This window comes from Leucoraja erinacea, chromosome 13 (genome assembly GCF_028641065.1).
Source record: "Leucoraja erinacea ecotype New England chromosome 13, Leri_hhj_1, whole genome shotgun sequence".
Lineage (NCBI taxonomy): Eukaryota > Metazoa > Chordata > Chondrichthyes > Rajiformes > Rajidae > Leucoraja > Leucoraja erinaceus.
The window spans coordinates 27,057,257-27,071,063 of record NC_073389.1 but is presented as its reverse complement, the minus strand read 5'-3'; the positions used below and the strand labels follow the sequence as shown (position 1 = coordinate 27,071,063).

At 42.6% G+C, this 13,807-nt stretch overlaps 1 protein-coding gene across 1 annotated transcript in view; it reads right to left on the bottom strand.

Moving 5' to 3' along the window:
- Positions 1 to 4,409: 4,409 nt before the first annotated feature.
- Positions 4,410 to 13,807, bottom strand: part of casq2 (calsequestrin 2) — a 31,156-nt gene continuing 21,758 nt past the window's right edge. The window contains exons 8-11 of the mRNA XM_055644672.1: positions 13,101 to 13,155; positions 9,874 to 9,974; positions 9,712 to 9,786; positions 4,410 to 7,087 (exon numbers count right to left, since the gene is read on the bottom strand). Coding sequence (XP_055500647.1) covers positions 6,815 to 7,087; positions 9,712 to 9,786; positions 9,874 to 9,974; positions 13,101 to 13,155 — 504 coding nt within the window. The 3' untranslated portion in view covers positions 4,410 to 6,814. The remainder of the gene's footprint in view (positions 7,088 to 9,711; positions 9,787 to 9,873; positions 9,975 to 13,100; positions 13,156 to 13,807) is intronic.

Genomic DNA, 13,807 nt, shown 5'->3' with positions numbered 1-13,807 from the left:
GAAGGACTTGTTTCTGCACTCTTTCTTTATGGTCTAGAGGAGGTAGTTGAACAACATTTAAAAGACATTTTGACAGATATATGGATAGGAAAGGTTTAGTAAGATATGGGCAAAACGCGGGCAGGCGGGGCAAGCGTGGCTCGGACGACATGGGAAAGTTGAGCTGTATTGAAGGACTGGGTAACTGTCTTTTAAATTGTCTGGAACTCTGACCTTAATAAATGATTGTTCTGTTGCCACTGAAGCCTCATTCTGGCCCTGGAAGCCAGTCCTAAATTTAAAAATGGAAAGCTCTGGCTCCAAGGAGTGGTTAAGGAATGGGTTGCATTCAAATGGAGAACTTCTCTAATCCCCGAGACTCCTAAGGGTTTTATGCGCTTCTTAAGAGAGGTTGATTGTTACTTTCGGAAATATTCAATTGGCGTCCCGATACTCAACCATGTATGGTTACGGAACAGGGACTGCAGAAGTTTATTTTTGATGTGCACCAGTGAATTTGGAAACTTGATGCTATCAAATGCTAAATCTGATCTGCAGATCATATTCGCTTGATAATTTACCAGTAGCATTTTTCTAATTTGGATATCTTCATTAGTATGGGAAACATTCCATAAATGTTCCATACAATTTCCACCCTGCCTCCCATAAGGACACCATCTCCTCTCCGTTTCCCCATCTATGCTGCATCTGCTCTGAAGGTGAGGTGTTCCACTCCAAGATTTCGAGAAAGGTAGCTTCTCGGCAAACATAGTCTGAGCCATCGCACACATTTCCTCCATTTCCTACATTCTGCTCTCACCACATTTCCTCGCGTCAGACACACTGGAGATAGTTCTCCCAAGTCCTCACTTTTCACTCCACCAGCCTCTGCAATTGGCATATCGTACTTTGTCACTTGCGTCAGCTCCGATGGGATCCCATCACCAGTCATGTCTTCCCCTCTTCACTGCCCCTTTTTTTTTACAGTGGATCCATTGTCCACTGATCCACCTGTCCCAACCTCGTGCTTTCTTCTGCACCTGCAGGAGGGGTGACAATTGTCCCTACACCACCTCCCCTCCATACCATCCAGGGAATGAAACCACCTTTTCAGGTCAGGCAGAGAGATTCATGTGCACTTCCTCCAACCTGGTCTAATTGCATTGTTCGCAATGTGGCGAGCCAATGTAGACTAGGTGTCTGCACTGCAGAGCACCTGCACTCTGCAACAGCCATCTTGAGCTTCCGATTCCATGTCATTTCATTTCAACTTAACTTTAGACTATGTGAACTGATTCAGGAATACCATCCTACACAACTTCAAATATTTCGTTTTTTAGTTTTAGAGATACAGCTTGGAAACGGGCCCTTCGGTCCACTCAATCCATGCTGGCCATCAATCACCTATTCATACTAGTTCTATGTTATCCCATCTCCTTTATGTCCTTTAGTATGCACTGGATGTGCAGGGAATGGAAGAATATGGACCATGTGCTGGCAGAGGAGATTAGCTTAACCTGCCCAAAGGGCCTGCTCTTCTGCTATACTGTTCTATGTTTAGTTTAGAAATACAGCACGGAAACAGGCCCTCGGCCCACAGTCAGTGTTGACCAACGATCCCCATACACTGACATTATCCTACACACTACGGACAATTTACAATCTTTACCAAAGCCAATTAACCTACAAACATGTACATCTTTGGAGTGTGGGAGGAAACCAGAGCACCAAGAGCAGACCCACGAGGTCACGGGGAGAACCTACAGATTCTGCACAGACAACACCCAGAGTCGGGATCGAACCCGGATATCTGGCGTTGTAAGGCAGCAACTCTACTGCTGCACTATCTGCTGCTCTGTTCGATGAAGCATTTATATAAATGTTATTTTTACAGGCTGCGGGTTCTCCAAAGTGTGAGACATTTGAGATCCTGATATAATATTTCTTAACGCCAAATATTTGTTGATCACAAGAGCTTTCATTGGTATAGGACCTTTAATATAGCAAGATATATCCCAAGGCCGCAGATGGGGGCATAGTCAAAATTTGACCACAAACTCGGAAGGAAATATTAAGGCAGTGAACAAAATGTTGGACAAAGATGTGGGTTTGGAGGAGCGTTCAAAGGAAGAGAGAGAGAGAGGCACAGAGGGTTAGGGAGGAAATTCCAGAGGATAAGGTTTTGGCAGCCCACTAACCGATTGATTGACATACAGGAAACAGGCGGAGAGATACTGTTTATATCTAGAAATAAACCATTCAGTCAGCCCGTTACACTCCCAAACAACTTTGCTTCGCACACTCATTATTTTAATATGTACACACTTTTTACGTGGGGCGCCTTACAGCGCCATGCACCCGGTTTGATCTTGACTACGTGTGTTGTGTGTATGAGGTTTATACGTTCTCCCTGCTAGTTTTTGTCTGGGTGTTCCGGTTTCATAAGTTCATAAGTCATTAGGCCAATCAAGTCTAGTCCGCCATTCAATTATGGCTGATCTATTTTTCCCCCTCAACCCCATTCTCCTGCTTTCTCCCCATAACCCCTCCACAGCCATCTGTCTACTCTAAGGTCTTGTAAAATAGTGCTGCAACCAGGGTAATGGACTGCACTAAAGGTTTAATACATTTTCTCCTGCCAAAACAGCCCTGTATTTGAGCCATAAAGAACGGATGCAATTCTGTAACTTTGGACAGAAGTTGTTTCTGATTTTTTTTTTTTACTTCGTATAACGGTAATGCAAAACCAAACTTTGATAAGATGAATACAACAGGACCCTGCAATGTTGGAACCGTTTCAGCCAAAAGATTCACGACCTTGAATTATCCTGGCTGCCCTCCTCTAATTCTTAATGCCACTCTGTCCCACGGACATGCCGAACACTCTGTATTAACTTGCTGTGCACATTGGTTCTCCAAGTTTAGAAGTTTGGAATCCCATAATCTTTTGGCATTTTAATCAGTCCAGCTGTATGTTAATGGAATCTACTATTACATCGCAGCCTTTAGGCAGTGGAATCACAATGCGCTTACACGTGATAGTGTAATGACATTAGAATGCCTTTTCGATCCTGGGATAATTTATTATAAAGTCATAGTGTTATACAGTGTGGAAACAGGCCCTTCGGCCCAACATGTCCCATCTACGCTCGTCCCACATGCCTGCGTTTGGCCCATATCACTCGAAACCTGTCCAATCCATGTACCTGTCCAATTGTTTCTGAAACAGCTGTGACTAGTGGGGTGCCGCAAGGCTCAGTACTGGGACCCCAGTTATTTACAATATATATTAACGATTTAGATGAAGGAATTAAATGTTACATCTCCAAGTTTGCGGATGACACAAAGCTGGATGGCATGTGTGAGCTGCGAGGAGGATGCTATGAGGCTGCAGGGTGACTTGGATAGGTTGGGTGAGTGGGCAGATGCATGGCATATGTAGTATAATGTGGATAAATGTGAGGTTATCCACTTTGGCGGCAAGAACAAGAAGGCAGATTATTATCTGAATGGTGTCATGTTAGAAAAACGGGAGGTGCAACGATACCTGGATGTCCTTGTACATCAGTCACTGAAAGTGAACATGCAGGTACAGCAGGCAGTGAAGAAAGCAAATGGCATGTTGGCCTTCAGAGCGAGAGGATTTGAGTATAGGAGCAAGGAGGTCCTACTACTGGTGTACAGGGTCCTGGTGAGACCACACCTGAGGTATGTGCAGTTTTGGTCTCCTAATTTGAACAAGGACATTCTTGTTTTTGAGGGAGTGCAGCATAGGTTCACCAGGTCAATTTCCGGGATGGTGGGACTGACATGATGAAAGAATGGATCGACTGGGCTTATATTCACTGGAATTTAGAAGGATGAGAGGGTATCTTATAGAAACATAACATTCTTAAGGGATTGGACAGGCTAGATGCAGGAAATATGTTCCCGATGTTGGGGGAGTCAGAACCAGGGGTCACACTTTAAGAATCGGGGGTAGGCCATTTAGGACTGAAATGAGGAAAAACGTTTTCACCTAGAGAGTTGTAAATCTGAGGAATTCTCTGCCATAGAAGGCGGTGGAGGTTGTATTCAAGAGAGAGTTAGATATAGCTCTTAGGGCTAACGGAATCAAGTGATATATTGAGAAAGCAGGAACAGGGTACTGATTCTGGATGATCAGCCATGATCATATTGAATGGCAGTGCTGGCTCGAAAGACCAAAAGGCATATTCCTGCACCTGTTTTCTATGTTTCTAAACATTGCGATACTACCTGCCTCAACTACCTCCTCCAGCAGCTCATTCCATACACCCACCACCCACTGAGGGGAAAACGTTGCCCCTCAGGTTCCTATTAAATCTTTCCTCCCTCACCCTAAACCTACTGTCTGTATGTCCTCTGGTTCTTGATTCCCCAACTCTGGGTAAGTGACTGTGTGTCTGATCTATTCATAATTTTGTACACCTCTATAAAGATCAATTGGTCTTAAAATTGATAATTATTGGCTCTAGATTATACATATACAGTACATTATAATTAAAAAATTATACTGCAGATAATGTTCCTGAAAATGTATTAACGGTTTTTTTTTAGAGATACGGAACGGAAATATGCCTTTCGGCCCACCAAGTCCGTGCCGACCAGCGATCACCCCATACACTAGCACTATTCTACACACTAGGGACAATTTACAATTTACAGAAGCCAATTAACCTTCAAACTTGTATATCTTTGGGATGTGAGAGGAAACCGGAGCACCCAGAGAAAGCCCACGCAGTCACAGGGAGAACATGCAAACTCCGAACAGACAGCACAGACAGGATTGATCCGGGTCTCCGGTGGAGGCAGCAACTCCACCTCTGCGCCACTGTCGGCCGCCATAGGAAATGCTTCTCCCAGACATGACCCCCAACAAATTAGGCGACATTCTTCCATGGAAGGCATAATGCATGGTCAGAGATATTTATCTATATTTCTCTTCTTTATATTTAACACAAGCTGCCACAGTGGAGCAGACTCCAATAATAGTGGAGACATCTAGGACAGACACACACATACCTATATGTATGTTTCTTATGTTACACCAAGAACGGTTCAATATAAATTCCTGTGCACATTCTTGCATTGAGAAAATATATTAATTCTTTGTTTAAAACACATGTAAGAGCCTCAACATGTTGAGAATCTGCAGTTTTTATCATGTTAATCTTATATTCATTTAAAAATATGAATTGCAAAAGCTTTGAACAGGAAAATGATAAACAGGTTTTGGTTTGTCAGCAGCATAAATGTGGTAACACTCTGTATACTGCCGAGGTGTGGTCTGCTGTATGATTTTACTGGGTTGTATGCAACACAAAGCATTTCACTGTACCTAGGTCCATGTGACAATAAAATATCATTGATCATTGAATCATTGAAAGTTAAATTCTTGTTTCCAATAACAAAAGTGACCTTGAATATGCAATGATGCTTTGATTTTTTACTTTGAGCTTTATAATATACTTTTAGTTGATATATTCAATTCCTTAATTAGAAATCAATCTTTAATAATTATTTCCTCAAATAATTTTCTGGTTTATATTTGTTATAGAACGCTGGGTATCATTTATCTGCTACAAACATAGTGCAATGTTTTGTGTTGGATCATGTCTTGGTCAAACAGTTACAGACAGCATTACCTATCAAGTAGAACCAAGGCAGAGTAAGAATATATTTAGATTAGATTTTGTTACCGTAGGTTAAATTCGATTAGATTACATATGAGATGAGCATGGTAACTCGGCCCACAGAGTGCATGCCAGCCATCGATCTCCTGTTCACACTAGTGCTATACTATCCTACTTTGCATACAAGGGACAATTTTACAAATTAATTTACCACATCCCGCCGTCTTTGGGATATGGGAGGAAACCAGAGCTCCTGGAGTAAACCCACACAGCCACAGGGAGAACGTGCAAACTCCACACACAGACAGCGCCTGAGGTCAGGATCGAACCCAGGTCTCTGGCGCTGTGAGGCAGCAGCTGTGTCGCTGTCCCTAATGTTTAAAATTAAAATCATGCAGTTAATATGACTGGCATTAAAACTGCCCTCTCAATACAAAGACCTCCTAACTGCAGCACATGCATGGTCTAATTGTGGTTTGCATTCTTCAGTAACCATTGTCAAAGAAACATCCAGTAGTTTTGCATTGGGAGATATGAAAAGTGTGGACTTGTAAAACATTGGAGGGCACTAATGTGCAAATGTCACGTATTGATCAACACGGGTCTCTGGCGCTGTGAGGCAATGGCTCTACCAGCTGCGTCATTGTGCCACCTTATTACAACAACGTTACAAAACACAAAGTGCTGAGGGAATTCAGCAGGTCAGTCAGCATCTGTGGAGGGAAAGGACAGATGATGTTTCGGTTGGGGACCCTTCTTCAGTCTGGTCCTTCCTCAACCCAAAACGTTGCTGATCCATTCCCTCCACAGATGTTGCCTGACCCACTGAGTTCCTCCCGCACCTTGTGTTTGCATCTTGTGTGTCTCTCTCAACGTTTCAATCACATTTAATCAGCTGCAAAATGTGTCCAGTTGATCTTAGGTGTTGAGAAGAGCAGTGTAAATTCAAGCTTGTTATGATCACAGGAAAATGATGAAACTGCGATTAAAAAAATAAGCAGAGTAAGATTTATAAATCAGTTGTCTTTCATTTTTAAATCTGTTTTTACTTTGATCGTTAGGAGAATTTGAATTCATTTCAAGTATTTCTCTCAAATAACACATATCTGTTTTAAAATACCTTTGAACATATAGAATTATTTTGTTCACATTGTTGATAAATGAAGATTACAGATCAATGATTAGTCATCATCATCGTCATCATCATCATCATCATCATCATCATCATTGTCATCGTCATCATCATCGTCGTCATCATCATCATCGTCGTCTTCATCATCATCGTCATCATCATCGTCATCATCATCGTCATCATCATCGTCATCATCATCATCATCATCATCATCATCTTCCGTATTAACCTTTCCTGAGAGAACGTCAAGAAGCCATTCTTCCAGTTCCTCAGCTGATGGTAGGTCATCATCATCTTTAATGTCCATCCAGATACTATCGGCCTTTAGGCATCAAAACAATAATGTCACTGTGTTAATGAACAACTAATGGTGGATAGATCAGGTGAGTCACAAATACCATAGCATCATGGAGGACAGTAATAGGCCCTTCGGCCCATCGAGTCCACACTGACCATCGATCATACTAGTTCTATGTCATACCACTTTTTCATCCACTCCTACCAACTAGAGAGCAGTCCTGGGCTCATATCTTCCTTATTAAAGACCCTCGGACTATCTTTGATCGGACTTTACTGTACTTTATCTTACAGAAACGTTATTCATATTATTCCCTTTATCATGTATCTGTACACTGTGGATGGCTTACACCGACCAAGATGCCCCATCTACACTAATATTTCCTGTCTGCATTTGGCCCATATCCCTCTAAGCCTTTTCTATCCATGTATCTGTGCAAACGCAAAGGGGTGGCACAGTGGCGCAGAGGTAGAGTTGCTGACTTACAGCGCCAGAGATCCGGATTCGATCCTGACTACGGGTGCCGTCTGTACGGGGTTTGTACCTTGGGTTTTCTCCGGGTGCTTCGGTTTCCTCCCACACGCAAAAAGACGTGCAGCTTTATCAGTTGCAAATTGTAAATTGTCCCTAATTTCTATAATAGAGCGAGTGTACAGGGTGATCATTCATCGGCTGGGCCGAAGGGCCTGTTTCCACGGCATATCTCCAAAGTCTCCAAATGCTGTTACCGTGCCCGCCTCAACTACCTCCTCTGGCATCTCATTCTAGATACATGTTTCTGAAAATTACACCCCATTATAAAGCCAACCATAGGTAGTTCTGCAAATGGTACATTAAATGGTCCATTAAATTAGCTCATGAATAAATACACCAGGTAAACAGAGAAGATTTAAGGCAACATTTATAGCTCCTTCTGATAGCTTGAGCAAATACAATATTTGGTGTTTGGCTGTTTGGTAATATTTTTTTGATTTAATTATCTGTTTAGGAAGATAATTAATATCACAAATAACTATTACTTGTCAAAGTTGAATATCAATGACACCTTCCCTACATAATGTCCAGAAAGCAAATTCAAAACTCTTCTATTTTGCTCCGATATTAGTTTAGTTTCATTTAGAGATACAGTGTGGAAACAGGCCCATCGGCCCACCAGCTCCACGCCGACCAGCTATCTCCGCACACTAATACTACCCTAGGGTCACTTTACAATTTTACCAAGCCAATTAATCTACAAACGATACTTCTTCGGAGTGTGGAAGGAAACCAGAGCACCCAGAGAAAACCCAGGCAGGTCACGGGGAGAACATACAAACTCCATACAGCCAGCATCCATAGTCAGGATGGAACACGGATTTCTGGCACTGTAAGGCAGCAACTCTACTGCAGTGCCATCGTGCTGGTAATGAATAGAAGATTGACTGAAAGGTATAAATGAGCATATATGCTTCCTTGCACACTGGAGCTATTACATCTATAAGTCATGTAGTCACAAAGTTATACAGCATGGAAACAGGCCATTCGTCCCACCTTGTCTATGCCGACCAAGTGGCTTTCTCAGCTCGTTCCATTTACCTGCATTTGATCCATATCCCTCTAAACCCTTCCATTCCAAATATCTGTCCAAATGTCTTTTAAAAGTTGTAATTGTTTGCACTTTGATAGCTTCTTCTGGCAGCCCTTTCCAGATTGTTTTATGCTCTGAGTGAAAAAGATGCCCCTGGGATGTGGGAGGAGACCCGAGCACCCGGAGGAAACCCGGAGATTTCTCTTAGATCTCTCCCCTTTCACTTGAATGATTTTAGCATCCTCCACCCTGTGAAAAAGACTGTGAGCGTTCATATTATCCATGCTCCTCATGATCATGTACACCTCAATAAGGTCGCCACTCAACCTCCTGTGCTCCAAAGAAAAAAGTACCAGCCTATCCAACCTCTCCCTATAACTCAAGCCCGCAAGCCCAGATAACACCCTGGTGAATCTCTTCTGCTCTTTTTTTTTAACTTAATAACATCCTTCCTCTAGCTGGGCGACCAGAATTTCACACAATAAGTCTACATGGATGAAGGAATTGAAAACGATCAGACACATAGAGACTCATGTACAGTGATACTCTTTGATAGGTAGATGGTTTTGCGAGGAATGGAGGGATTTGGATTACGTGCAGGCAGAAAAGAATTGATCTTGGCATCATGTTCAGTACAGACAATGTGGGCCAAAGGGCCTTTTCCTGTGATGTACTGTTCTATGTTAGATGTATGTAATCCATAAGTGAATTTCTAATGATAATAATGCATAGTGATGTTCATGCACAAAATCACAATCAGGTCCAGGCATAAATGCGTATATGCATAAATACATAATGCATAAATGCATATACCTGCCTTGCATCCCTGCTGAGAACTATATTCTGCACTCTGTATCTTCTCCCTCTTTCCTCTACCTTTTGAAATTTGACTTGATTAAGTTTGACTTGATTGTACGGTATATCTGATCTGTTTGGACAGCATGCAAAACAAACCTTTTCACTGTACCTCATTAGACGTCACAATAAACACCTAAATCTAATCCCACAGATCATGGCAAAACATACCTGCGTTAACAAAAAGATAGGAAGCGTAAGGTTGGACTTTGATGACTCTACTTACATCGGTGACATTCACCACTCCAATCTGGGGTCTATGGAGATCAATCTTGAAGGTTTTCTCCCAGTAAGTAAACAACTGAAATAATCATAAAAGATCAAATTACTGCCACAGAGCCGTCTGTAGTGCATTTAGTATTAATTGCTGCGTGACATTTCTACTCACCAGAGGGAAGTCATCTGGGTCTATCCACACAATGCTCAGGTCTGGATTGTTTGTGTTTTCTCGTGCTACTTCTTTTAAGATTGTCAGAAATTCATAGCCGTCTGTGAAACAATAAAACTGCCCAATTATTCTCATGGATGAAACCACAGTTTCTTAACCAAGTAAACAGTTCATGGAGACACAAGGAACTGCAGATGCTGGAATCTCGAGCAAAACCCAAAGTGCTGGAGGAACTCAGTTGGTCGGTCAGACAGCATCTGTGGAGGGAATGGAAAGGCAATGTTTCTAGTCGGGACCCTCCTTGATCCATGGAAATCAATTCCACCATGGAGTGGTAGAGCCGTTGCATTACCACGCAAGAGACCCGGGTTCAATCCTAACCTTGGATGCTGTCTGTGTGGAATTTGCACATTCACCCTTTGACCACATGGGTTTCCTCCGGGTGCTCGGGTCTCCTCCCACATCCCAAAGACGTGCAGGTTTGTAGGTTGATTGGGCCTCTGTAAATTACCCCTTACAGTGTGTGGGGAGTGGATAAGAAAGTGGGATAACATAGACCTGGTGTGAAGGGATGATCGATGGTTGGCATGGACATGGTGGGCTGAAGGGCCTGTTTCTGCACTGTTTCTCAAAAGTAAAGTAAAATAGCTATGATCTATGGACTGTGTCTTTGATTGTACTATGGACTTTGATTTTTACACAATTAAAGTTATCTATTAATATGGTTATTAATTTATTGATTATTATATATTTCATCTGCGTGCTATTGCTGTCAAGAGTCAAGAATGTTTCAGTGTCATGTGTACTGAAAACAGAACAGTGAAATTCTCACATGCAGCAGTATTACAATTCTATAAATGTAGGCATGTTACGGGCTTGTTAAGCTGTTGCAAACAAGAACATAATTGTTCCATTGCCAGTGAATATGACAATTAAACATGAGAAAGAACATAAGTAGAAGCAGGGGTGCGCTATTTAGACCCTAATACTTATAATGCATTATAAGGACCTTTCTTCAGACTGATTGGGGGGGGGGGGGGGGGGGGGGGGGGGGGGGGAAAGCATGAAGAAAGGAGGGGCAGGACAAAGCATGGCAGGTGATCAAAGCTGAGGGAGGTTTTTGATAGGCAGATGGTTGGAACAAAGGCTTGAGGATAAAAAGGCCATCACTTGTGTCCTAGGTACACAAAATTGCTGGAGAAACTCAGCGGGAGCAGCAGCATCTATGGAGCGAAGAAAATAGGCAACGTTTCGGGCCGAAACCCTTCTTCAAACACTTGTGTCCTGTTTGTTTGTAAACCAGCTTCTGCAGTTCCTTGTTTCTACTTCTTTCGGTTTAGGTTTAGGTTTAGGTTTACTAGTGTCACGTGTTGCGAGGTACAGAGAAAGGCTTTGTTTTAGTCTAGTTTAGTTTAGTTTAGAGATACAATGTGGAAACAGTGCCCTTCGGCCAACCGAGTCCACGCCGACCAGCGATCCCCGTACACTAGCACTATCCTACACACTACGGCCAATTTACAATTTTTGCCAAAGCCAATTAGCCTACAAACCTGTACATATTTGGAATGTGGGAGGAAACCAGAGCACACGGGGAAAACCCACGCGGTCACAGGGAGAACGTGCAAACTCCGTACAGACAATAGACACCAGCACCCATAGTCAGGGTCAAACTTAGGTCTCTGGCGCAGTAAGGCAGCAACTCTGCCCACTGGGCCGCCCTTGCATGCTGTCCAAATTTAGTTCAAATAATACTATCTTATCTTTTATCTTGATACCAATTTTCTGCATTAACCTCCAACTTCAACATTGGCCAAACCGAAAGAAAATAATATTTTGCAGGGCCAAATATTTTTGCCAAGTATTTCCGAATCTCCTGGGCAGTTTACAGCTTTTTTTTTTTTTTAATCAAAAAATTTATTCAATTATTAAAAAATAATATTTACACTACAATAAAACAAGCCAGAACCCACCACCATAAATACAATACAAACATATATCCATAATAAACTATTATACAATTATGATACAATCCTTATTGAGGATACATTCAACACCCTGCGGAGCCCAGCGGTCCCGGAACTCCCTCAGGGTGCCCACAGACAGGGCGTATTCCCTTTCTAATCCCACCCGGGCACGGACGTAACCCCGGAAAAGGGCCAGGCAGCTGGCCCGGGTAGAGCCCTCCGCCGCCTGGCGCCGTGACTCGCGGATGGCCAGCTTGGCCAGGCCCAGGAGCAACCCAACCAGGGGGCAGTTTACAGCTTGGGTGGAATCATGTTGCAAAAACTCCAGCAGGGTGTGATTTCCACCTCCCCCGCTTCCAGTTGCTGTTCCCAGCTATGTCCAGTCAAGACAGAGTATGTCAGCTGAAGACCAAAATACTTTGTATTTTAAAAATAGGGAATCTCAGTATTTATTACCCTTCCTTGCAGGCATGAGAACAGTTTCCAATCCTCTCACTGAGTTGGAAGTACACCAATGTCTCAATGTCAAGTGTTGCTATGCTGTTTATGCAAAAAAAAGATATTATGTACCTATCTTTAGTGCTGCATTTGTCCATCAGTCCACCATTGGGGTGGCACAGTGGAGCAGTGGTAGAATTGCTGCCTTACAGCGCCAGAGACCCGGGTTCAATCCTGACATTGGGTACAGTCTGTATGGAGTTTTATAGGTTCTCCCTGTGACCGCGTGGGTTTTCCCTGGGTGCTCTGGCTTCCTCCCAAGCTCCAAGGAAAAAACCTTTCACCACATCACATGCTTTCGCCTCGTGTCATAAAACTTGTTATTTAAGAGTCAAGAGTGTTTTATTGTCATTGGGCCCGGACAGGACAATGAAATTCTTACTTGCTGCAGCACAACAGAATATGTGAATATGTAAACATTGTACATAACGGGGGGGAAAAACGAAAAAGTTCAATAAATAACAAATATAGTGCAAATAACAAATAATAATAGTCTTTTGCAGATCAGAGCTCAGAGCTTATTCGTTGTGCTTAATAGATGAGTCGGGGTTGGGTCAGGATTGAAGAAGGGTCCTGCCCGAAATGTCACCCATCCTTTTTCTCCAGAGATGCTGCCAGACCCATTGAATTACTCCAGCACTTTGTGTCTATCTAAGGGAGCGTGCGATTAAATAACGAGTTTTATGATATGAGGTGAAAGTATGTGATGTGGTGAAAGGTCTTTTCACATCCCCAGACTTAATGTTTGGCTTTAAATATATTTACCAGGATCTTCTTCCTCAGCAAAAGCCACAATTTGAATCCCATCTATGTCGTCCTCCTGCACAGAATACAGATCACAAATTAGTGTTGCACTGTAAAGAATGTATAGAGATTTCTTAACAAAAAAATAAAAATTGCTTCCATTTATACAAGTTCCCCAGTTGCTCTTTTCTTTGCTGTGGGATCACCTTTGTCCATGCTGTTTGTTTAGTCTAGTTTAGTTTAGGGGAGTAGTTTAGTTCAGGGAGTAGTTTAGTTTAGTTTAGAGATACAGCATGGAAACAAGCCCTTCGGCCCACCAAGTCCACGCCGACCATCGATCACCCATTCACACTAGTATATGTTATCCCACTATCTCATCCACTCCCTCCATACCAGGGGCAATTCACAGTCCAATTAACCCACAAACTCTTGACAACTTGTTTTATACTTGTTCAACGTGCCAAAATTCTACCCAGAAAATTAAGCCTCATGATCTAAAAATAACTGTGATATACCGACACAGAATTAAGAGTGCTAGAAACATAGAAACATCGCAATAATAGGTGCAGGAGTAAGCCATTTGGCCCTTTGATCCAGTACCATCATTCAATATGATCATGGCTGATCATCTTAAAAGTGCCCTGTTCCTGCTTTTCCCCATATCCCTTGATTCCTTCAGCCCAAAGAGCTAAATCTAACTCTCTTGAAACCATCCAGTGAACTCTCTG